The 24,637-nt window shown below is 42.3% G+C and overlaps 2 protein-coding genes across 2 annotated transcripts in view; one reads left to right on the top strand and one right to left on the bottom strand.

The window, feature by feature from the left end:
• The window catches only part of TTC39A (tetratricopeptide repeat domain 39A), a 210,724-nt gene that overhangs the window by 96,836 nt on the left and 89,251 nt on the right, over positions 1-24,637 (bottom strand). The gene's annotated exons all lie outside the window — the stretch shown is intronic.
• RNF11 (ring finger protein 11) overlaps positions 21,948-24,637 on the top strand; it is a 33,909-nt gene continuing 31,219 nt past the window's right edge. The window contains exon 1 of the mRNA XM_075424516.1: positions 21,948-22,515. Within this exon, the coding sequence (XP_075280631.1) occupies positions 22,393-22,515 (123 nt within the window). The 5' untranslated portion in view covers positions 21,948-22,392. The remainder of the gene's footprint in view (positions 22,516-24,637) is intronic.

The raw sequence follows: 24,637 nt of genomic DNA, 5'->3' as shown, positions 1-24,637 counted from the left end.
CAGGAGTGGATGTTATCACTTCAAAGCGCTTATATGTACTTCCTGTGCTTAGATATAGCCCAGCAATAACAATACCACAATTACCAGAATGTATAATCTATAATGTAGTCCTGCATAAATCAACACATAGCTGAATGAGTTGCACACATCCTGCAGGATACCACTGCCATTCTAAATTGTTTCCGGTTAACACTGTGCATCTGCAGGATGATTTCTGGGCCGTGCTCAGACTGACTCCTAACTTAGAATACTGGAAGTTCTATCTTTCTAGCATTTAATGGTATCTAAGTATCAATTTAGGTATAGAGCTAAAGCATGTTTTATTCATGATTGCCTAAATGGGAAACCACAAAACCAGACTTAGAGGAAAAACAGTTCTGATGTTTTAAAAATACTTATGGGATTTCCAACAAGAATGCAAAATCATTGCAAACATTGCAAGGGTAAACGTTCAGCATTTCAATTTGGTTGTTAAATTACTAAAATAATGCATACCTGAGTTTTACATACAGTGGAGACTTAAATGTATGATCTCAGATGCTCTGCCACTACCTTTAGAATAAAGCATCCTTTCTTCTCTATGTAAAATATCTGAAACATATACATTAAGTCAGAGAAAAAGCCAATCCAAACTAGAAATATGTAATTTTAATTGCAACACACATTGCTGTCATACACTCAGAACAATCTTGCAGAATACTCTGACCAAATGTCACTGTCATGGTTCAGTTAGTCCAAAACAACTGCGCTGCCTGACGCAGAAATGAAATCCAGTCGACCTGTTCAGTGACTTTGTACTTTTAGCCAGTTCCCCAATTCTGACTTTTCCAAACTGATGTTAAAACCAATACAGAGTTTTAAAATAATGAAAACCACTTTAAAATACAATTTAAAAAATATGATCTTAAAAAAAAAAAGAGGTGGCTGTTGTGTCATTTGACAACTTTTAGAACTGGGCTTACTAAACCTGTAACTCTCATTCTGGTTGATAGCTGGGAGACAGACCGTCATTCATGGGTGCATATAATGTCCACCGAGTCTTACAAGCCATCAGAATTCTAGTATATTTAAAAATCATAATAATATAGCAATTAAATATATTATGCCAAACCTGTTATCTTTCTCTTTCTGATACAGGTCTACCATACCAAAAAGAGATTCTGTCAGGAAGTGGCAATCAATGCAGTGCTTGTTTGAAAGGTATTTTAAAATTACCCTTTTTTCTTGCTGCCTTTGATATAAAATAATATGATGAATAAATGACTCAGACTTAAGCCATCCATTGCAGAAGCTCATAGAGAATATTTATCATGTTAGCGTGCATACCTGCACTGCAATGGTCATTGAGGGGAGCCAGGCAGGGGTGCAAGAAGCAACCATGGCCACATGGCCAAGGGTAGCTGAATAGCCGAACACATAAACTGACCCACATAAAGAACTCATTAAACTTTGTCTTTTCTGTACTGGGTGGTTAGTTCACGTAGTCATTTCACATTCCCTGTTACTGCCTTTTATTTTCCCTAGTCTGATCTTGTGTAGAAAGATGCTCAGAAATTTGATCACCTGTACTAAACACAGTTTGGGGTGGCTGCCTTTTTAACCATGATTGAAGAAAAAAACTACTAAATTCTACCTGTATATACCAATCCAGCTGCTCTCATACCAGGTCCCTCTGTAAGCACTTCACACCCCCTTGGAATTAGCTGTACATTATCATATGTCAGGGTAATGGGGAGCCTGGCTACCCCCGTCTGTAAAAAAAACTCTGAAAATCAGGCTACGACGTGCTGTAGCCACACTAGGGTGACTGCGTGGAAGCTGACTTAGCTGAAGCTGAGGATGAACTGCTCTGCTTGTCCGGATCCAGGCTGACTCTTGCAGTACTCCTGAAGCAACCTAGACACACATCTCCCCAATGTCTCCATGAGAGGACACATCCATGGGGCACGGCGTTCACACAGGTAACCTGGCTAGGACATACACAGCTCTCCTGGTGTTAGTCTCTGCGGATCCAATTCTTCATTCCTCGTCAGTCTGTCTACTTAACCCTGAGCTGTCTCTTCATTTCTGGACACGATTTTGGACTGTCACAGCCCTGTGGGCGTAGCTCCCGCTCAGACGGCAGACAGACCCAGCTCTGCTTACACGAGTAATTAAAAAAAAGGCTTGCAAACCTGTGATTTCATTAGAAATGCAGATGATATTATGTTTATAAAATAATTATTAATTCTTTAACGATGCAGATACTTTAGCCAGTTCTAAAAAGCTGGTAGAATTATCAAATTACATTTATTTATTGCTAACTTTTTAGCTGTGGCACCACCTTGTGGACATTACTACATGGAACGAAAAGTTGACTAGTGGCAACAAAAGCAACTAAAACAGATCAGGCATTTGGGAAAAACAACTGTGTTCACACACGATTTGCTAAAGCAGAGTAATATAAGTAAATTAAAAAATTGATTCCTAAAAATCCACTTATGAAATAAAATGTATAATAAATACTGCCATCAGTGTCCTCAGTTGTCTTTGCAGTTTTTACCAACTCTTCTGAGCGTCAGCCAAGAAGAGTGGTAGCCTTCAAAACTATTTTTGTTCCTCCTTGACTGATTAACTAGCAGCATCTGAACCCCAGTTCTGTTGCTGCTGTGCAAACAGGCACGACTTGTGCAAGTATCCCAAGCAACAAGACTTGCAAAATCAGAACCATAATACTGAACACACGGAGAAAACCTTAGGTCCTGCTCCATAAATGTAGAGTCAACGGTGAGATTAGTGTCCAAGCTAAGCCACAAGAAAAATAATCTCTGAAAGAGATGAACTGGTGGATCTTTTAAATGCTTGCTGAAAACCAAACCAAAACAAAAAATAAATTTTAATTCCACTCTGTTGGCCATTAGATTATCAGAACAACCTTTCACAGCTGAGAGAACAGGGTGTTACTGTTATGAGTACTCTATCTGCTATATGGGCAAACCAGTAAAGCACAGAGGAGCCAGAATTTTAAACAGAAGGAGACCTCCAAGTTGCGTGCAGCGTATGTCTATCCCACGTGTGCCTATCTGAGTAAGCCTGGGAAACGTAATATTAAACATTGAATTGTATTTTCTATTTCTATCTCTTCAAAAAGTAACGGCATACAACTTGTTATTTACACTAGCATAAAGTGAAGGTGGAGGAGAAGACAAAGACTTGCACCAAGTTCCTCCCCTCTTGAACTGTCAACGGACTGTGCTGAACTCTGCCTGGGGATGTTGCATGCCTAAACCCTGCTGGGGATGAACAGCTTGCGTGTCTCTCCCACAGTACTGGGGCACAGACCCCTCATGTCATGTCTCTTCTTCAAATATGGACCTCTGCAGCCCAAACACTGCAGGCTCTTCGACTAATACTGACCATACCACAGTCCCTCCCCAAACTCTCCGTAGTAGTATATGAAAGTTCACCCACTGGAGCATTTCCATTTCTAGTTTAACTCTTTGAAAAATATCTAACTATTCAAGCAAGCCACGGAAACTCTGCTGCATTCAGCTGAGAAAACTTCAGTAGCTGTCTCAGTTGATTTTTTTTTTCTTGGTTAGACAGTATCTCTTTTCAAATGAAGTTTGCACAAGTTTCTTTCTTCTCACCTCTTCCGGATTTTTGCACATTCACAAACTCTTCCCAATTAACCATCAAATAACCAGTAAAACAAGTTTTTGGCTGGCAGCCTCAGAAGCTGCTCCACAACTGCCCACTGCCCTCATGATGTTTCTAACTGAAATGGAATGTTACAGCAAACATCAGAGTTCACTAAATGGAACAAAATTACTAAATACACGTAGCTAACAAACTTCTACGGGGATGCTTGCTTAGCATCTAAGGTTAACTCTTAGCAGAAGTGCTCTAGCACTTGAGAAACCTGAACCACTCTGGGGAGAAGCCACGCACGAAATCTCAGACTAGCTCAAATGATATACACCATCAGCCAGGGCAGCAAACTCATCTGCCGTGGAGTTTGCGGGTCTCATCCAGGAGCTGTGGCTTACTAGGTTTTGGTGACATGTTACTCACATGGATTCTACAACCCACATCCTTCTCTATTCTTACAGTTATGTATCCTTAGCAAAGGAGGTAGACAATCATTGCTGCCACCCATTGCTGCAGTGTCTTGGAAGAAGAGTGATGACGAGTACAGCTAAGGCATTGGCACGGCCTCTGAAGGATCCGTTAGCTTAAAACGATCCGATTTACAGGTATTGCATCAAGAAAGAAACCTAGATAACAATGAAATTCAGAGTAAAATTTACTCTTTGTTAAATAACCACTTTTTATAATAATGTTCACTGTTGGAGAAGTTCCCAGTTGAAAAATGAAGACTGGAGTGGATTACAGGAATGGACTTGAAATAGCTAAAGCAACCTCCGAGGTAGTCCATTCCACAATAATGTCACCCTGAAACAGATTATCAGGAAAGATCAGAATATACATCAATACAGATTTTTAGAAAGTGAGTTTATTAAAATGTGATGTAATGCAATTAAATATATTGTTCGGTATAAAGTCTGTATTAGAGAATACTGGAAAACCACCTTTAGCTAACATAGCTAAACACGGACAGAGATGGCTGGGCCAAAAGAACTTAGGAATTAATCAAAGAAAGTTTGAGCAGAAAATAACAATGTACTTTTCAAAGGAAACACTTCCATTAATGACATAGAATCATATGCTGTCATACCTGTTTGTGCTCCTAGGCCATCTGAAACAGAACAGTCTGAAAACAGTGGATGTTGTTACAATACAATAACGTTATTTTCACACTAAGCTTTTTGACTTTCTTGTTTATGTAGATATTTTGAACCATTTATCCTTCATTCTAGAACAGACACTACTCTTGTTGGAACTGGTGTCTTTCCTTTGGGAATAGCAGCATTGCACCTGTTTTATGAAAGAACATAGAGTAAAATGTAATCTTTTTCCTTTAATATCTCATAAAATTGAAGTATCCTTTAAAATATGACAATGACAATACAATTTTTACAAGACAGATCTTTTGAGAATTGTTTCTTAGAAACTCAAGTTTATTTTGTTTATTCTTCAATAAACAAAATTTTGTTTATTCTTCTTCATCTCAAGAAGATGAAGCAGTTTATGGTGGTAAAATTGTTTTCCTTTAATATCTTCATACAGTAAATATTACAGTTATTTTACTTTCTGTGCTCAGTAAGTCCCTAATATAAGTGCACTGTCTGGAAAAAATACAAGGCTTCTAAATTCTTAGTGATTATTCTTAGAGATTGACTATCAAAATTACTTTCAATTTAACTTAATTATTTCTGAAAAAAACAAGGCATTTGCTACCCCTCATTCATACTGAGTGCAGAGATTCTCCTTCTCCTTAGGCACCATCAATGTAATTCTGTTCCCCACGGCAAACAGCTGCAGTAGTGCAGGCTTATTAATGGCCCTGGATGTATCTGCATGCAGGTTTTCATCCAGAAAATTGCAGCAGCCAGTTACTGTAAACCTGGGGTGAGTGACACAGAAGAGACTGTGCCAAGTCTATTTTTATATTGAATCCAGTTTATAAAAATATCTTACTTCTCATCTTCTTGAGCGGCTGAAAATGTTATTTTGTGTCCATCACATTCAGTTGCTTTGCCTTCAGAGAGGAAGCTAATAAGCTGTGTGGTAAAAATAATCTTGTATTTCCATAATGCTATTTTCTCCAGAGACGTGGAACTCCCTTGAATGTTTTAATTCTCTTTCCTGAAAGGCAATGGAGTAGCATGGCACTATATTAAAATAATTTTCTTTGCGTTTCTGCAAGAACTGATTTCTTGCTCAATTAGCATATCAACTGCAAAACCAATTTCCACAGCATCCGTGACCTGTCACTTTACGCATTACTGAAGCTAGACAGAAACAGCTTCAGAGGGATATAACAGTTTAAAATTATTCAGTATAAATTCACTTCTTAAACTGATACATGCAGGATACAAAGCCCTGAAATTATGGTGCTAATCTGTATGGCTTAAAGTCAGATTTCTGCATTTTTAAATGCTGTACCCACCAACACAGAACCGCAGTGGGCATTAATAGAAATAGGAAGGAACAGGCAGAAATCTCGTCAGGCTGGAGAAAATCCCGGGAGGGAGAGAATGAGTGAGAAAGCAGCCAGCACCCCCGGGGTAAGACTACAGGGTACACAGCCCTTGCCTCAGGGAACAAAGGGGATTCCTACCACAGGGAGAAGTGGAGAAGGCCACCAAGCCTTAGACATGAAAACTTCAGGGCATCCTTCAACAAGAGAAGAATATTGAGGTGACATTCAGAAAGTCTGCAGAAAGGGAGGGATAAACCCCGTTTCCTCTAGTCCAAATGCAGAACCTGTTTGGTCTACAGAAAAACAAGTGTACAACTCTCCAGCTATCAAAAGACAAGGTAATATTATTAAGTTATTTAATACTTTTTTTCAGTGAACGAAGGTTGCATAAGCCTCTATGCTTATTAGATATTAGATTTAATTTCCTGCATTACTGAGAAATGGGTGACTTGGAGCTATGCCAGGCTTGGATAGATATAATAGGCTACAAATTTATAAAAGGAAAACAGTAGACGTAGGAACTGCTGCTAGAGGTGTCCATTTAAAGCAATACTCACCCCAGCAAAAAACCCATCCCACGCAGAGACTACTGCAATTACAGGAGATACGCTTGCAAAAGCATTAAGTCAGGGAAAAGTGGCGGCAGAAGATGGAAACTTATGACTAAGTGTATTTGACCTTCATATGTTATTTATGTCTGAAGACTCAATTTTGTGGTTTCAGGATGGGTTCATCCATAGCAAAATCTGACGTGTTCTAATAATTATCACAGCTGTTATTTATACATTTATGTCTTGGTCTGCCAGACTCAATGTGACTTGATATATTGATAACAAAGAAACAGGTTATTTACTTACTGTTTCATTTGCTGAAGTGCAAAAAAATCAAATCAAATGCTTTATATTTATTTCCTAATTCCTTGTGCCACATTCCTCAATTTCTTGTTTTCTAGAGTGCTTTCCTTTTTTCTTAGAGGTAATATGAAAAACAGAGTTTTCAAAAGAAGGAGGATCTGGGAATTCTCAACACTGCAAGCTAATTCCTTGGCATTTTCATGATGAAAAATCACAGGTAAATCTTCCTATCACTATTCATCTATCTAAAAAAACACATTATCTTTGCCTTTCTGTATAAATCTTGTGTCTATTAAAATATGAAAGCCATTTTTGAACTTCATCATTGTTCTTATTCTGAAGGTGCTGTAAGAATAGTTACAAACTAAGCGTGATAGAATATGCAATGTAATTACATATTTTGATTTTACCTTGCTCAAATTATGGTATTCTTAACTCCTTCAGACATAGCATCTGCCTGTTACTGAAGTAATATGTCAAAATACACTGCAATTTGTTAGTATCAGTACTACTAAGGAAAAAAAGCATGTAACAAACCAACAAATAAATTCTGCATCATAAAGCACCAAATATTCGTCTCTAGAGTAAAGTGTATGGTAAGAATTTCCAGAGCAAGATTAAACTAAAACAGGTGTTCAGATAGGGAGAGGTTGTTACCATCTGCAGTCCAGCTAAAGTGAGAGATCATTATGGGTATTCAGCGTCACTGATAGCAAGACCCAAGTCACTTCTATATTTGTATTTTTAAGTCAAATATCACTCTGATGAGACATTCAAAATACTTTTCAGCTACCATTATGTCTTTTCTGGGCCCCAGCCATCTGGACATATTTCTAGGGTCACAGCCTTTGCTTTCTTTAGGATTCCTATACAGCCAAGTTCCAGCTAAAACGCTGACGAGACATAAGCAAGCTGCTTCAAATCTTCACAGCGTCACTGAGGTTGGAAGCATCTCTGGAGTTTATCCACTCCAACCCCCAGCTCCAAGCAGAATCACCCAGAGCAGGCTACTCAGGAGCTTGGCCAGTTAGGTTCTGAGTATCTTCAGTGATGTGAACTCCACAACCTCTTTGGGCAACCATATGACAGATGCTCCAGTCTCTTCATCATCTTCATGGCCTTTCCCTGCATTCACTCCGGTATGTCCATGTCCTTCTTGTTGCGTGGAGCCCAGAACTGGGCACAGTACTCCCACTGTAGTCTCACCAGTGCTGAGTAAAGGAGAATAATCACCTCCTTTGACCTCCTGGCAAAGCTTTTCCTAAGGCAGCCCAGGATGCTGCTGGCCCTCTTTTCCAATATGTATGTTTACAGATACAACAGATTTTTATGGTCATGAATAGTTTTGTATTTCCAGGGCCTGCCACATATCAGGGAAATACAAACTATATTATTCTGCTAATACATGTTGTATGTATCAGGGATTGTATTTATGCTCTTGTTACATATTTTTCCTAAATAACTGGCCCATTGAAAACAGTTGTTTGGGAGGACTATATACAGCCTTGTAAAAACATCTGTGCACACATTTCTAAAGGTAACACTGAAAACGCCTAACAGTGCAAATCTGGGTACCTTTGTAGGAATGAAGGCATCTTGGAAAACTGCGATTCTAAAGAACAGGAATTCTCAATGTCATCATGCTGTTAGTGTTGAGATCTAAAGATAGCAGATTAATTACCATTATGCTTAACTCACAGATAACCTTTTGTAACAGTAACAGCCAGCTCATAAACTTCCAAAGATTTCAAAAGCGCTCCATACTGTTTCAGGAGCCAAAAATCCAGTTCTCCCTCATGTATGCCTGAGAACCTTTCACTTCCTCTGCAGCTGCTGCTGTGGACAATACACTACTTTATTGACAATACACAAATTTTCTGCGGAGAAAGATCCATAGACTTTTCAGTGGGTCCTCAGGCAACCTAAAGCAGTGAGATGTTCTACCAGATTTGTTTGTCTTGGCAAGGAAGAGAGTAACCTTGTTCTTGAAAAATCTACACTTAGTTCCTCATTTATAAACAATTTTCATCAGTTCCTCCATCTGCAGTATATGTCTGTGTTTGGCAAACAATTTGCAGTGTTTCTTGTTATACATGTCAAATTGTTTCTGTTCTGCATGAGCTATGATGACTTAAAGGACCAAAGTTTCATGTGGTGGAAGGAGTTTTTTCCCTCTGAATCCATCGGCACCCTTACTGCCCAGGTTGGTCCATCATTTCTTTGCATTTCTCATAGTCTGTGACTGCAGAAAACAGAAATAATTAGGTAAATCAAAACTCCTTGCCATTAGTGACGTACGAGTACACAAGCCTAGCTAATTGCCTTTTACCTTCTGGAATAGTTTAAAGCAGGATGCAAAACACTCTTCCAAAAATACACAAAGTCCTTTCCATCCTTTTTCCTATAAAGCTATGCCAAATGTCCTGGGAAAGCCTTTCGACTCTTCAGCTAACATGCTCAAATTGGGAGACTGGCAAAAACCCACAATATAATCAGGACAATGCTGGGATTCAGATTAACATTATGAAAAGCAAACACCTTTCATACCACTCCCAGCTCTCACATCTCCAAGCTGAAGAGAGATTAAAATTCAGACGCTAGGAAGCAGAGTAGCTCTTCCCAAAACAACACTAGATTGGCCCAGGTGGCCACAACCTGCACGATTTTTCACAGGCTGACTTTTAAAGTGCCTCGTAGCTGGCTCTCAGTCTCAGAGATGTTGAGTATCTGTCTCAGCTTTTTCCAATGCAGACCAGATGTTGTATTGTGATAATACTCTCATGGGCCTTTTCCATTTTGACTCTCCATCAGCCAGGGATCCAAAGAGACATTACTTGAAAAACAGGAACCATAAAAGAGCCAGGAACTTATAAATTAAAACATAAACATTAATTTGTTTTCCAAGATACAGATGTCTTTTGTCAATTCAAGCCTTGATCTCTCCACCAGTTAAAGGCAACAGTTGTTCTGTGGAGGCATGCACTGGAAATTAGCCAACGGGCATTAACTTTTGGTTCTGATTGAACTGGGGAAAATTTGAAACAGAAATACAGAATTAAAAGTTGTGACCGTAATTAACGGCTGATGCCATTTTAAAATATTCATGACAACAGTACCAGAAAAAAAGTGTCTTACCATAAGGAACTGTAGAATTATTGAACCTTTTGGCCAAGGCTTGGAAGAGTTTCAAGTTGTCTTTGGTGATGGCAGGGGCCTTTCCTGCTCCTTACCTTGCTGATCTGGTTAGGTGCAGGGACCAGGATCTGTCTCTGGGGAAGTGGATCCTATGGCGGTGACTAATGCAAGCGGCAGTGGGGCTACAGCGACGTGGCACCACCACAGCTCCGGAGGAAGGGACAGGGCTGCAAGAGGAAGGGACACAAGGCAGAGACAGTGCAGGTGCAGAGCAGTGGAACAGGCTGACACCACAGACATGAAAATGTAAGTAACCAACTGTACACTTTAAATAACTATTCTGGTAAAATACTACAGTAACATCAATATCGTTCTTTAATAGTTTCTACAGCACTGTATCCTTGTAGAAGTTAATTGCAAAGACAAAACACTGTCTGGTCAATAAAACATGAACTTTGGTATGAAGGATTGGCTTTGGTGAGTTTATACAGAGGTAAAGCAAAAGCGTTTTTAATTAAAAGAAGAATCCGCTCAAAGCCTAAGCCACCTAGCTGCAAAAACATACACTGATGAAAATGAAACATAAAGTACGATGCTAAAATTACGCACCAAAGTTGGAATTCAAATGTCATTATGGAGACACAGATTGAAGAAACCACTTTCATATATTACAGACACAAGTGGTCAGAGTTCAGCTGCATATATTTAATTTTGTAGTAACATAACACATCAAGCCTTGTTTTCAAATGGCCACTGAAAATATTTCTGTCTTTTTAAATGTTATATCACTTGATATATCAGTATTATTACATCTCTTAACATTTTGGTATCAATAAAAATTTAATATACAAAGATTTAAAATAGTAGAAAGGCTAGAGGCAACCAAAGAAAACATTTAAAAAAATGTGCCTAATAAAAAGATAAGGATGAAGACTTACTTTCTTCTCCAACATGACCTACATGTTCTCTATTTTATCATCGTTAAAAAGTACCAATTCAGAAGTCAAACCTCTTCATTCCCTTTCAAATCAATTTTATCCACCTACACAACTCCTCTGCCAGCGGATGACTGCAAGTTCACACTTAAAACTCTCCAGTGCTGCTGTGCTTTCTTGATAAAATCTATTAGTACAAGAGATTTGTATTACTCTGCAACTTTCAGCAAGTAACCCTCTGTTTACGATACCCTGCAACAGAACATTTCATCGTACATATTAGCAGGGGAACGTATAACAGATCTCTCTTCAGTGTCCTGATGTCATCAGTTTCCTTCCGTCTCACATGCGCATATACAAGCAATTATAATTTCTAATACAATCTAATATTAAAAGTATAACTGAATGCTTGCCCTTGTCTTACACTCCTCCAGAGACTTTTGCTTTTACCAGCACCAGCTTTTTCTAGAACCTTCTGCTCAGAACAAGGAAATAGCCTGTCCTTTATACAATGAATTCACCTGGTGGAGCAGGGATTCTGAGCGATCATTATTCCCTCCTGGACACCTCTGGAATAAATTCTTGCTTTCCAGCACCCTTTTAGTACAAGCTTTACATATTCATTTTCTTTTCCTAGGCTACAGCTTCTTCTCTAGATTTCACACCATACTAATATCTGTCTGCACTTGTCTTGCTGAATTGTTCACGCTTCATTATTTAAGTGCAGGGAATTATAAGTAGCTGTTCCCACTTGACGTGTTCTTCCCTTGAGGGGGGAACTAGCATCTGCTGTTCCGTCTCTTGAGGAAGCAACAGCTTCCACAGAAAGGAACCACCAAGCTCCTTTTGTGGCTTCAGTTCACACTAAGAAAGATTTTTGTCGTGCATGCTGGTTCCAGCAGAAATTGCTTTCAGGTAAAAATTTTAGTCTTGTACTTTGCTAAAGTCTTAATATTCTCTCTCTTTAGGAACAGACTGAGGTAAACATTGAGAATATGCATTTTTCTCAAAGGTTTTGCCCTAGCTCAGACAATTCCTCAAAGATTCCCTTCACCAAAAACGTAGAATTCTAATTCAAAAGAGGCTTTGGGTTGCTATGAGAAACAAAAGGAGTCAGTCAGGAACTCCTAAGAGTCCACAGTCATTTCTGTGAATTTTTTAGTAATGTGCTGGTAATAGTTTTATCTGTTAGTTTATTAAGAATGCGGACTTTTTTAGATGTATTTATGTTACATAATTCCCAGACTACTGAAGGATGAAAATCTAAGTCTTCAGATTCAATATGAACTAAACAGTTACTTTAAACCAAACTGTAAAACAGCAGATGTACAATCACTTTTATGGGTAATTTTAAGTATTAAAATGTATTGTACATGATGTGCCTTTAAAGTGAAGACTTCATCCAGACTCCTCTTGATACAAACTAGGAAATGCTTTCCTGGCTTTATAATGTCCAGAACATGAACTTTTGTCTCTTTTTTAATCACTGTGCTTAGTCAGACATCCACCTGTAGGAACAGCAAGCTCTGTCTTCCTCCCAGCAAAGGGGCTGGTATGGTATCTTATTCCCCTGCCACATTCCTCTTTACTCTTCTCATCCCTTCCAAGCAAGCCACTCTGACCCAGCTTTCCTGGAGTGCACTACCTTCACAGAAAAAAAGTGGCTACATTTTCAGATAGAGATGTAGGATGTCTTTTGAAGAGTAGATTGGATTTAAGCACTTACCTGTCTCCTGCTTAAAATTCACACAGATCTAACTTGCAAATTCCGTGAAGAGCAGCCCTTTCCTACCATTGTCACTCAAAACTCCCACGGTGATCATTCTAAAACCTTAAAATAAAGATGATATTCTCAAATTCACTAAGTTTGTTTCGCAAGAGGTTACGTTCCTCACGACATTATTCTTTTTGCATGGAGCAGAACTGTCAAATATCAGCTGAAGAAGGAAAAAATGGAGCTACAGATGTTTCAGCACGGAGGCACCTCTGCCAAACTCTCTCTAGATGTCGCTACACTTTCTGGCTACTTCATTCTAGCCTTCATCATTAAATGGAGAACTATCATATAGTTTCCTAATTTATTCATATATAAGAAATAGAAAACTATCATATAGTAACCAAATTTCTTCAGAGCGACAAAAAGATATTCTACCTATATGTATATACTAGTCTATATAATAGAATATATATAATATATTCAACTAATGTCATACTTAAATTTGAAAATAGCTTTTATCACAGGCTTGTTTTCATGCTCTTTTTACCTTCGTAATATTCTTCCTACCAAGCACGCTGGCTCGTTGAGTCTGGAGTTGCTTGCCCTCTTCCATTACTTTGTGCTGAAACCAAGTATCTCTGTAAGGATATTCCCAAAGTTTCCAGACTCAGTATTCATGCATACTTTGCTATTCTTTCTGTCTTACCATGTTATTTTTTCAAAGAGCATCCCTCTGCCCTTATATGACTTTGCCACCCAAAGACTCATTCCTACTATACAAATGCTGCTGGAAACTATTCTGGGAATTCAAGGCAGGAATCCGGGCTGTGTTTTAGCTGATTCAGACCTCAAACAGTTCTGGGGACAACATCCTTGTTTCCATAGCTGTTTATCACCTCTCTGTAATTCACTGTTTCTTAGGGACAACATCCTTGTTTCCATATCTGTTTATCACCTCCCCGTAATTCACTATTTCTTACCTGTGAAAATAGTCTCCAAAAAGCAAATGCCAATTTCTACACATGAATGAAATGTCCATATTGACCAGAAATATGAAGACTCTCCAGTTTATTGCAATGATACCAAAATATCTTCAGATTTTCTAAGTATTTCAAATCTCAGTTGTGCTGAAGTAGTCATCGATTCGTTGTCCACAAGATGGGGCTTCTACAACAGAGATCTTCGGATACCAACTTAGGATTCTGATGCAAAAGCTATGGATGGCATCGCAGTTGACAGGAACACTTTTGACCCATGCTTGCAATTTCTGGCACAGGAAGAGTCCTCACAAAAGGAACTCCACTCCGTAATTTCTCCATAATCTGGCATGTAAAACCAGTAATCCCTCAGGCAATCAAAAACAGCAGAATGGGATTTTACCTTGTCCTTAGCCCTTGCACTGCGCTGCTGCACAGCTTATGACTCAGAGGCAACACGCACCATTACAACAACTCCACATCTTGCAGGGATTCTGTAAGTTCATCTACTTCTGCATGAGCTTTTGTAGAAAAGTATGCAGTCCAAAACACCAAGCAAAGTGTATGTTCGTTTGAGACAATTCCTAGGTCAAGATGTAGCCCAATACATGAATTTCTAAAGCTGTATCCAAGTCCACTGTTGGGATGTTCCTGTTAAGGTGATAACACCGCCAAAAAAAAGTTAAGAGACAGTAGCTCCACAGAGTCTGTAATTTCTGTAAACTTAACTAAAAGAGGAAGAAGTTTGCTGTTACAAAAACTAACTGTAGGCATGCAATGCAAAATAAATGAAAGGAAAATAATTTATTCTTAAACTCAAGAATTTTGGAATATTTTTTCAAAAAAAACAGGAATAGACTTACAGTACCTTTAGCTGTCTTGTTTCAATGTGTGGGAAGTGTTTGTTTAAAACAGTATGTGATTTGCTCTGCTAAAAAAAAAAAGGCCTCCCTCCTTTTTTGTCAGCCAAGTAAGCTTAAACAATTGAGATTTTCATGTCTTATAGGAATCTCCACACAACCAAAACCAGGACAAACTAACTGGGACTGTAAAACTACCTTCTGGTACCCCTTCTCGTAGCACTAGAGAAATCAGCAAGACTTAATTTATGTGCATTCCTGTTTTCCAGAAATTTTTGCAGGAAGCACAGTATTCTCTCAGACAACAGAAGTGTTCGTGCATGCAAAATCAAATCCTGGTACAAGTTTCCAGCCTGCTCTCCCTCCAAGAGGAGGGTGCCCATACATGGACTATTCAAAAAGTAAATCTGAATCTTAAGAAGAGGAGACACTTCTGGCCAGATGATAAAGTTAATTTCCCAAAGACTAACTCCTCCCCAGTGCCAGAGGCAGTCATTCACAATCACCTAACACTTCCCACACAAAATCTTCAGTGCCTCCTCCTCACGTTCCTTCTGCTCAGTCTCCAGTAACTTCTCTTCTGCAATTCAGCTAGCTAAGCTGTCACAGACCAGAGTTTCAACAGGAAATACAAATAGTACCCTTCAGAATAATCATCTGGAGAAGGATAAAGTAAGAAAATCTGAGCAGGCACGAATTAGCTGGAGGACAGGGAGTGACAGTGCACTAGAAACTGAAGTCAGTGATGATGTATTCTGAAAAAGGAAGCACACTAAGTTTTCTAAATGGCATTTTTGCAACACTGTGGTTTTACCTGGAGTACTCTGTCCAGCTTTGGATGCCACACTTACTGAAGATGGGGACAAAAGAAAGAGTCTGCAGGACAGTGAATCGATGGGGAGATTTACAAATCGTGATCCATAAGGAAAACTGAAACAAAGGAGCATGGTAACAGTCTTCAGATATCCAAATCACTGCAACAATGCAGACAGGACGTGTAGCAAAGAGTTTGACTTGTAGAAATCTTAGGTATTAGGTATGCAGAAACAGTTTCAACAGTTTTTGGTGAAAGAATGACAAAGTCATAGGTGATCTTGGATGGGAACAGAGCTGTATGTCAGAGGGTCACATTTCACAGGTTCTCATATCTTTCCATGCGTCATTTTATCACTCTGTTATTGCAGAAGACCTATAGTTACCTACAGGAAGAAAACAAAGATTTTAGACTACAGGAAAACTGCTGAAACATGAAGACTTCTGAGAAGGTGAACGAGAGATGTTTTATGTTGTGCAGCAGAAAGCGAATCCAACTTGGACAAACGATAAACACCCCAACTCTGCTTCAAGTAGGAACAAGCATTTTGGATATTACCTTACTGTTGCAGTGAACTGAAGGCTTTGTGAGAAACCCAAAATCTTCAAGATAAAAAAGTCAAATTCAGATGAAACAACATCATGTATGGCTTCATACTCCTCATCGCTTGAAGTAATTTTGGCTTCTGGACTTGCTACTCCAAATATCTATCTTCTCCCCACATCTCGGGCAGAATATCCCTGAACCTGCAGTGATGGTACCCGACTACGAACACACTGGCCACTGGCGAACTCTGGATAAAGGTCATTCCTTGCAAATTCAGCAAGTATTTACACACAGCAAAAAGTGAAGAAAGACCAACACTTCAATTAAAACTTAAAAATAAATTAAGATTTATTAAAATTAATTTAAAATTTAAAAGATTAGTAAAAACAGATTTCTGTGTATTGAATATCCACTACCTGTTGAACGCCAGCCCAGTACTCAAGTGTCCCAAAGCCTGCCAGGGGGATGTGTCCGCAAGTCATATGCCCGATCAAACACAACAGTTATCCCACAGTAACTGTGATTCCTTAATATTCTGCTGTTGGGAACTTCACCACCCATTCTCCTTACCCAATTCTTTACCTACTGCCATGTTTTCTTACTGGCATTTTCTAAGCATGTAAGGAAGAGTGAGAATTAAAATAACACAGCAGTAATGCATCTGTTGTAAATCACCTGAGAGAAATGAGAAACAATACAAACCAGCCTGGAACCTTTTTGGGTTATCTGTATACAACCTACTGCAACTAAAATAATTCCTGAGACACTTGACCTAATCTGCCTTTCAAAGCCTTCAGTAAGCGAGATACCCAGGTACTCATTTCCAGTGCTAAACTACTTTTGCAGTTTGAAATAATTTCCTAAAGTCTACCTTAAATCTCCTAGGCCATCACCTCTTGCCCTAGGTCCACTGAACATGAAGAAAAATGTATTCCTTCTCTCTGCTGGGAAACTTTTTACATTTTTGAGGATCATTAACACTTTTCCCAACACCTTCCTTTTCGTTAGACTAAACAACCCCAATTCTTTCAGTCTTTCCTCTTAGATCATATTTTCTAGGTCTCTGATCGTTCTTGAAGTTGAGATTGTGGTAAAACGTGGTGCACTGAGAAAAAGGAAAATTGACTCCTACACAAAATTCACCATGATGCTGGGTGACAGAAGGTTTATTTGAAGAAGTTACTTTCATATGATGATTGTCTGCTTTGTTGTTTGGGTTTTTTAATGCCAAAACACCTGTCCTTTTTATTCTTCGTGACATACAGCATAGGTGTGCCAGTGCATAGAGTAAGTAGGCATTACACTCCTTGGTGAGAAAATGTTTTGGATCTGGGAAAAACAGTTATTATGGAAGGCAACTCATTTACGCTAATAATGGAAAACATATCCTTACCAAGCTGGTATCTTTCGGATAAATTGATGGCAGTGGTATTTGTGATACCAGGATAATTTAAGCAGAAGTTTAAGTAATTTTTAGAAACATGAGCAAAATGCTGCATCTCAAAGTGCCTTTCAGGGAAATATATTAGTTCCATAATTGCTTTCTAGTGCTGCATTCACTCTCTCTCGGAAAACAATATACAATTGTAATATATACTGAGAAACGTCTACGGTTCAGCTAAAATGACCAAAACTAAAAATAATCACATTTTAGAAGATGCTATGTTCTTTATAACCAGATAAATTAACTCAGTCATTCCCATAATCAGATTCACATATATAATAGAAGAATGTAATTTACTTTGATTCTCCAGAGGTACGCAATGTCTTTTTTCCCCCAGAAAAAGGTTTTAAAATTGTAATGCGTCTTATTCACTGACGTTACCTGAGCAAACAGCGCTATCTCCGAACCTATGGGTACCACGGCATGGAAAGATTGCAGTCAGAAGCTAACTGGGATTCTGTATAGGAATTGAGAAAACAGTCTTATCCAGAAGAAAGATAAGACATAATAAGAGATGATAAGTTCTAGGAAAATAAACCTGCTGGAAGAAAAGGAAGTGAAAAAACTTCTCCATGCTGAGGACAGAAAAGGTCTTTCAAAAACTTTTGTTCAGCATGACACATTAAACATACCCAAAATGTTCTCCAACAATAACAGGACCACGAATCATATAAAACGAAGTCATCAAAGGGTCTTTTATCTATAAATTAGACAATTTATTATGTCAATTTTTCAGAGAAACTATTAACAAGAAAGACTTTCCACATCCTCAGTGGTTTTTAGATTTTTAACTCAAAAAGAAAGGGATTTTTCAGTGAGATAGCTCATCATCTCTGGCTAGCTCGTATGAGCCTTAAGAATACATCATTATGTAACTTGCTTCCCATTATATAAAAAACCCTCCAAAATAAAACATAAACATTCAATTGTTTGCATCCTTTAAAATGGAAATTAATGAAAAATATTTTTCTTTTTAAAAATACATTTCACTTAGAAGAAACTACCTGCCAAAAAATGGTCAGAACAGACCTGTATATGACATTGTATCAAGACCTACCAGAATATTAATCCTGCACACTGGCAAATTTCAGACTACCCCATTTCCATTCTAACAACAGATCATAGCCAAATGTTTAAATGTTTACAGGTAAGAAAAAATTTCATTGGCTTAAGTTGCCGGTTCTGTATTGATCCGTATTCGTCTGTATTAGTATTAGTCTGTATTAGTCTATATTAGTCTGATACAAGTTTTTGTATTTGCATTTGTCTTTTCTACCAGTAGTATCTATGCAGCCCTAAACCACTACATGGCTCTTTCTTCCATCTGTGGGATCATTTTAAGGCTCTAGTTGTTCCCCAGACCAAGCGGGAGAAGTAAAAAACAGACAGAACTGAAGCCATTCATTAAACTGCCCTATAGTTCTGCTAGAACAGGAAAATCACATTGTCTTAGAAAAAAAGGACCATAAAAAAACCCTATTTGTGAGCCTCCAAATCTGTATGGAACAAGGATCTCCTACAGCATGAACAGCTCATGAACGGGGGCCTGGTTTGGTCTGTGCTCTATTTGGTCTGCTGTCACCTCTACCACTCTGCATGTCCAAGATCACCTCTGGGTGCATTTCCACAAAAGCAGATCCTTCTAAGCAGCCTCTGTATTTACAAATACTATCTACAGAAAGCAGGTAACATGAAGCCTGCCAGGTCTGTTCAATTTTCTGTAGCTTTATACCAAGAAACTGTGAAAACAGCTCACGTGCTCTCTAGAAAACTAGACTCCCATCAAATGGTTATTGAGCAATAAGGACAATCAACCTCTAACTTCAAAAGCTCTTCAGCAGCCCCCAAGCTGCAAGAAATGTGGTAGCAAAAGAAGTAGCCTCACAGTCACACAACAGCACACATGGGGATATTAAAAGACAACATTTGTGCATTCACGAACACAAGAATTTTTCCATTCTGCATCTCCTGGACCGCTATACGACTTTTGAGCTGGTGGTGCAAAGCCATTATTATCTACCTACTTGACATAACAGGAGCGAATGGCCTAGAAAAACAAGTGGCTTAAACCATCCCTACTTCAAAGAACCCAGTAATGACTGGTAACAGCTCTTTCTCTTTCAGAGCTCTCATGGGAGCAGAGTCTGTCAGGCTGCAAAGCCAAATGTGAACTGCTGCCTCCTCTTTGGTCTCTGAGTTCCATCACGAAAGGTTGATCTCTTCCAGCACTTGGTACATCTCTAGCTTTCAAAGGGAGCCCAGGTTTGGAACATCCTGTACCTACAAATGGGAAAGTTTTAACTGGGCTTAGCAGTTATTCCTCTTGGAGATACGACTCGGTAAATACAGGCAACATCTACACTGTGGGACCCCAGAGTATGTCCCAGCTGTGTCCTGACTGCATATCAGGATGAGACCAGAGACCCACGTTTGCACGCTGGTTTCCAAAGCAAGGAAATCTTGGCATGCCAGCCAGCGGGGAGGCACCACGTGCTCCCACGGGACCTCCACGCTGTACAAGGATCAGGACTGCCAGGCACAGTGTGGCACATGCCTGCGGTCTACGCAGAGCTACACTGATGACACAGGATGAACCTCCACACAGAAAATAAACCATGAAATGACAGCTAAATAAGGAAGTCTTTCTACTCACCAGTAATCTTGCTACCGATGTTGCCACTGCACAACTGAAAATACCAGTAACAGAGCTGGAGTCTCACCACCAGGTTCTCACAGCAGGCAGCTCTGACATCGCCTTAACCTTGAACTAGGGCTGGGTGAGGCAGTGGTTTGCTGGATCCTCTCCAACGACTGCTTGCCTAATTCTCCTACTAAACCAAGTCAACATAGTCACAGGATAAACGCCCAGATGACCAAGTCGTGTACAGCAGTCATCATTATTTACAGCGGCTCATTGCAAAGCCTCTCTATCGCGAGCAATGCTCACAATCCATGCACCACTTTTATTCTCAGTTTCCTAGAGAAGCTTAAAACTGTGTTTGAACCCCATAAATGCCAGTAAGAACTTTTCTGTTGCTACAGATTTTACACTGGGGCTGTTTAGGTTATCCATTGATAGGCAGCAAAACAAAATACCTGTAATAAAATGAAAATTTCAAGAAAGAATGCACATAGATAATCAGCAAAAAGTCTGTTCTCAGGCTGAGAGGTCCACCACAGGACCTCTGAAATGCTTAAGCAAAGGCTGTAGAGCCAAATATGTCACTGCGGACAACTGCTTTGTAGCTACTTTCACCTAAGATGGAAGCTCTACTGCAAACCAGGACTGACATGGATTAGCAGAGAAGCCTGTGATAAACACTGGCCGTGCTGTACTGCGCTACAAACTGTACTTTCTAGCTGTTCTCATCTGTACCAAATTTGCTTCACTTTAAAAAATACCGTAACAAAAGCAGATTTTAAAATACTTTCCATGGTCTGAATACACGGTCTGAAGCCAGGGAGGGATTTTGAGGAACCATTCCAGATGACAAAGCTGGAAAAAACATAGAATCATAAAGGTTGGAAAAGACTTCTAAAATCATGGAGTCCAACCATCCACCCAACAACACCATGTCTTCTAAACCACATCCCGAAGTGTCCTATCTACACATTTTTTGAACACCTCCAGGGACGGGCACTCCACCGTTGCCCTGGGTAGCCTGTTCCAATGTCTGACCACTCTTTCAGTAAAAAAGTTTTTCCTAATATCCAGTCTAAACCTCCCCTGACACAACTTGAGGCCATTGCCTCTCGTCCTATTGCTAGTTACTTGGGAGAAAAGACCAAGACCTGCCTCACTACAACCTCCCGTCAGGGAGCTGTAGAGAGCGATAAGGTCCTCCCTCAGCCTCCTCCAGACTGAACAGCCCCAGCTCCCTCAGCCGCTCCTCACCAGACTTGTTCTCCAGACCCCTCCCCAGCCTCGCTGCCCTTCTCTGGACACGCTGCAGCACCTCCACATGTAAAGGCGCACCCTGTAAAGCAAAAGGTCTCCTTCCCCTCTGCGTGGGCCTGTGCTAGCGAATGGAGGGCACTCACTCTCTTGAAATTTGCATTTATCTATACTTATTTATACTTACATCCAAGCGTGAATAAATTGTTCATAATGAAAAAAACCTGAGCTAAATACATGTTTTGTCTTACTACCTGCTGATCATATCAAAAGGCCTGGACGGCTGCCTGCAGACGCGAACCAGTGACACGCAGCGCCTGCTGCTCTTCCTGCTCCACGCTCGGGGTCCGAACCGCGCCCGCTCCAGCAGTGCCCCGGCGGAACCCCCTTTCCTCCCCGGGGTGAACCACACGCCGGGGAAGGGTCCCCTGCCTGAGGCGAACCACCGCCGGCCGGGGTCGGACGGTGCGGGGGCCTCCTACCGCCGCTGTCGCCGGCCAGAGGGGCCCTTCCCGCCCCACCACGCCGCCATGCCCGGAAAACAAACACAAACACGGCGCTCCCGGGGGCGGAGCAACGCGGCACCCACCATTTTGGGGACCGGGGGGGGGGGACGGCGCACAGCCCCGCGGACGGCGGTGGCCGGGCCGGCCCCGCTTCGCCTGGTCCCACGGGGGCGGGCAGGGCTGCCCCCCCCCGCCGCGGGGTCGGGGCCGGGCGCGGGGGAGCGGAGCGGGGCCTGGCGGCTGCTACCCTGGCCCGGCGGGGAGGAGTGAGAGGAGGAGCCAGGGCGGCCTGTGCGACAAAGCCCAGTGCGCAGGGAGCTGGTGACCGGGAAGCAGAACGGCGCCCGGCTGCCGCGGGGCGGGCGGACCCCACCGGACCCCGCTGCCCCACGCCGCCGCCCCCCGGGGGGTGGGAGGCCAGTCCTGCCCCCCCCCCGGGCTCGGGAGGCGGCCGGGGTGCCGCTAAGCCGCTTAGGGCCGGGGCTGGCATGAGCCTCCCCGGCGGGGCGGCTGCGGGCTGCGCGCTGCGGCGGGGAGGCTGAGGGCGCGGAGCCGCCGCCGGCCCGTCCCTGAGGGAGGAGGCGGAGGGGGAGCCCCACTCCCCGGGGCGGTGGTGGGGGGAAGATGGGGAACTGCCTCAAGTCCCCCACGTCGGATGACATCTCGCTGCTCCACGAGTCCCAGTCGGACAGAGCCAGCTACGGGGACGGGGCTGAGCCGGATCAGGAGCCGCCGCCGCCATATCAGGTAGGGGAGCGGGCCGGCGGGCGGCGGGGAAGGGGGTGAGGAGGGGGGCGCGGCGGCGCGGGGCAGCGCCAGGCCGCTGGCCCTGAGGGCCGGGCCGGGGGCCGCCACTGCCTCCCCCCGCCCCAACGCTGCGCTGGGCGGCCGCCCGAACCCCTTCCTCTCCGGGAGGGGGGGGAAGCCGCTTTGTCTTCTCTCGGCGGGCGGGAGGGTCGGTGTCGGCGGCGTGCGGGGGTCGGCGGCGGGGTCCCGGGGGAGGAGGAGGAGGAGGTGCCGCGTCCTTTGTTGCCTGCGTGCGGTGACATCACCGCCGGGCGTTGCGCCGCTCGGGTGACGCTGCGGGACGGGCAGCGCGGGCCCTGCCCGGGCTTTGTCCGGGCGCGTTCGCCAGCGCCGCGGCTCCGGTTCGCGGCGGCGCCCGGGCCCCGGTGAGCCGCTCCCCCGCCAGCGCCTGGGCCCCGGTGGGCCGCTCTCCCGACGGGGCTGGGCCCGTCTGCCCCGGTCGTGCGGGGCGCCGGCGGGGAAGCGTCCCCCGTCGATGGGTTTTATGATTTCTGAGGGAATCTGCGGGTTCGCACCGTGATGACGGGTCGGGCGGGGGGGGAGGGAGGGGGAGGCTGAGCCTGGGGGTTCGCTGCTCTGCTCCTCGCCACCCCCAAAGATAGAAACGTCTAACCGCGAGCAATCCTTCGTCAGCAAGCGGTTGTACAGCGCCTCAAAGTGAAAAAAATTTAAAAAAAAAAATTCCAGTGGTATAACTGCACATTTTATTCACGTTTTCCAAGGATTTTCCTATGGGAGATGGCAGGGTGCGTTCCAGAGAAATCCATAGAAGCGGTGGCTGAGAGGCAGATTCTGAGGGCGACCGGAGAGCTCGCCGTGCTCCGGGCCGGGAGCCGCGCGGTAGCCGCAGACCTTGGCGTACCGTTAGCAGAAATCACAGGAGGTGTTTCAGGGGCAGACGCCTCGTCTGCGAACGCTTTGGCAAGTTCAGGAGTTACCCTGGCCCTGGCGGGAAGGCCGATGAGGGGCGAAGAGAAGCCCGGCGCGTGGCGGCCCTCGCTGCTGCAGGGCGGCCGCGCTGGGGTTGCTCGGCAGCGCGCGCCTCTTTGGTTTGTTTGGGGGCAAAAGCTTAACGTCAGAATAAATCTACTGATGTGGGGATTTTTCTTTTTTTCCTGACTTCTAAACTGCGTCTGCTGAAGTCCAGTAAATACAAAGTGCTCGGTGGCAGATTAAGTTTTTGAAAGGTCGTGTTGTTCTAAATTAAGCCCGAATTGTCCGTGCAGTTTAGGAATGCGTCGTATTTTTGTCAAATCGACATACAGAGTTTGTTTGTGCTCTTTGTTGCATTTACATCTGCGATTCTAGGAGGACCTGTGAAAGGTGTTTTTTTTTTTTTCCCCTGTGAAAACAACCTGTTAGCTCTTGCAAGAGCCATGAGTCAAGTCATTGCGCAGGCCTTTTCGTGTGGATTTCAGTGTACTGTTTCTCTGTCACTGCTTTTTTTTATTGTTATTATTTTTTTCTTGATGAAGAATTTCCTGCTTGTAAGTGTGGATGGTTGACTGGGAAGACAGCAGACAGTGAAATAAATGAACTGACAGATGTCTGTTACTGAGTAAATGTGTTCATAGCAAAACTTCCCTCGCTTGACTGAAGCTGGGTAGCGTGGGGTGATGTGCCCACAGGCACTTGGCTGTCTCAAACGTCTTTGGCTGTCCTGAAGGCCCCTTCGCTGATCCTAGCAATTCCGAAAGCTTCACACCTCAGGTAGCATTTTGTGTCTTTCATAGTCAAAATTCAAAGCTACCGCTTCCACTGATTTTGAACCACAATGGTTTGTGACTTTTTTTTTTTTTTTAAAAAAAAGGCCTTGCCTACAATATTGTGCAGCATTTCATGCACTTTGAGGTTGAGGGGATTTATAATTTTGAATCATTTTGGATTGAGAAGACGTACAGGACAGGCTCTAAAGGTGAATAATTTTTTATGCTCCGTTATTGGTGTTGTGCTAGCTATAGGCCACTCTCTCATTTTAACTTCAAAGTGGCAGCTTGGATTCAGTGTTACAAATGGGAACTGAGGAGTTTTGTCCTTGTGTGTGATAATTACTTCTTTCACA

Source organism: Opisthocomus hoazin, chromosome 6 (assembly GCF_030867145.1).
Source record: "Opisthocomus hoazin isolate bOpiHoa1 chromosome 6, bOpiHoa1.hap1, whole genome shotgun sequence".
NCBI classification, from domain to species: Eukaryota; Metazoa; Chordata; class Aves; order Opisthocomiformes; family Opisthocomidae; genus Opisthocomus; species Opisthocomus hoazin.
This window is presented reverse-complemented; position numbering and strand designations above follow the sequence as displayed.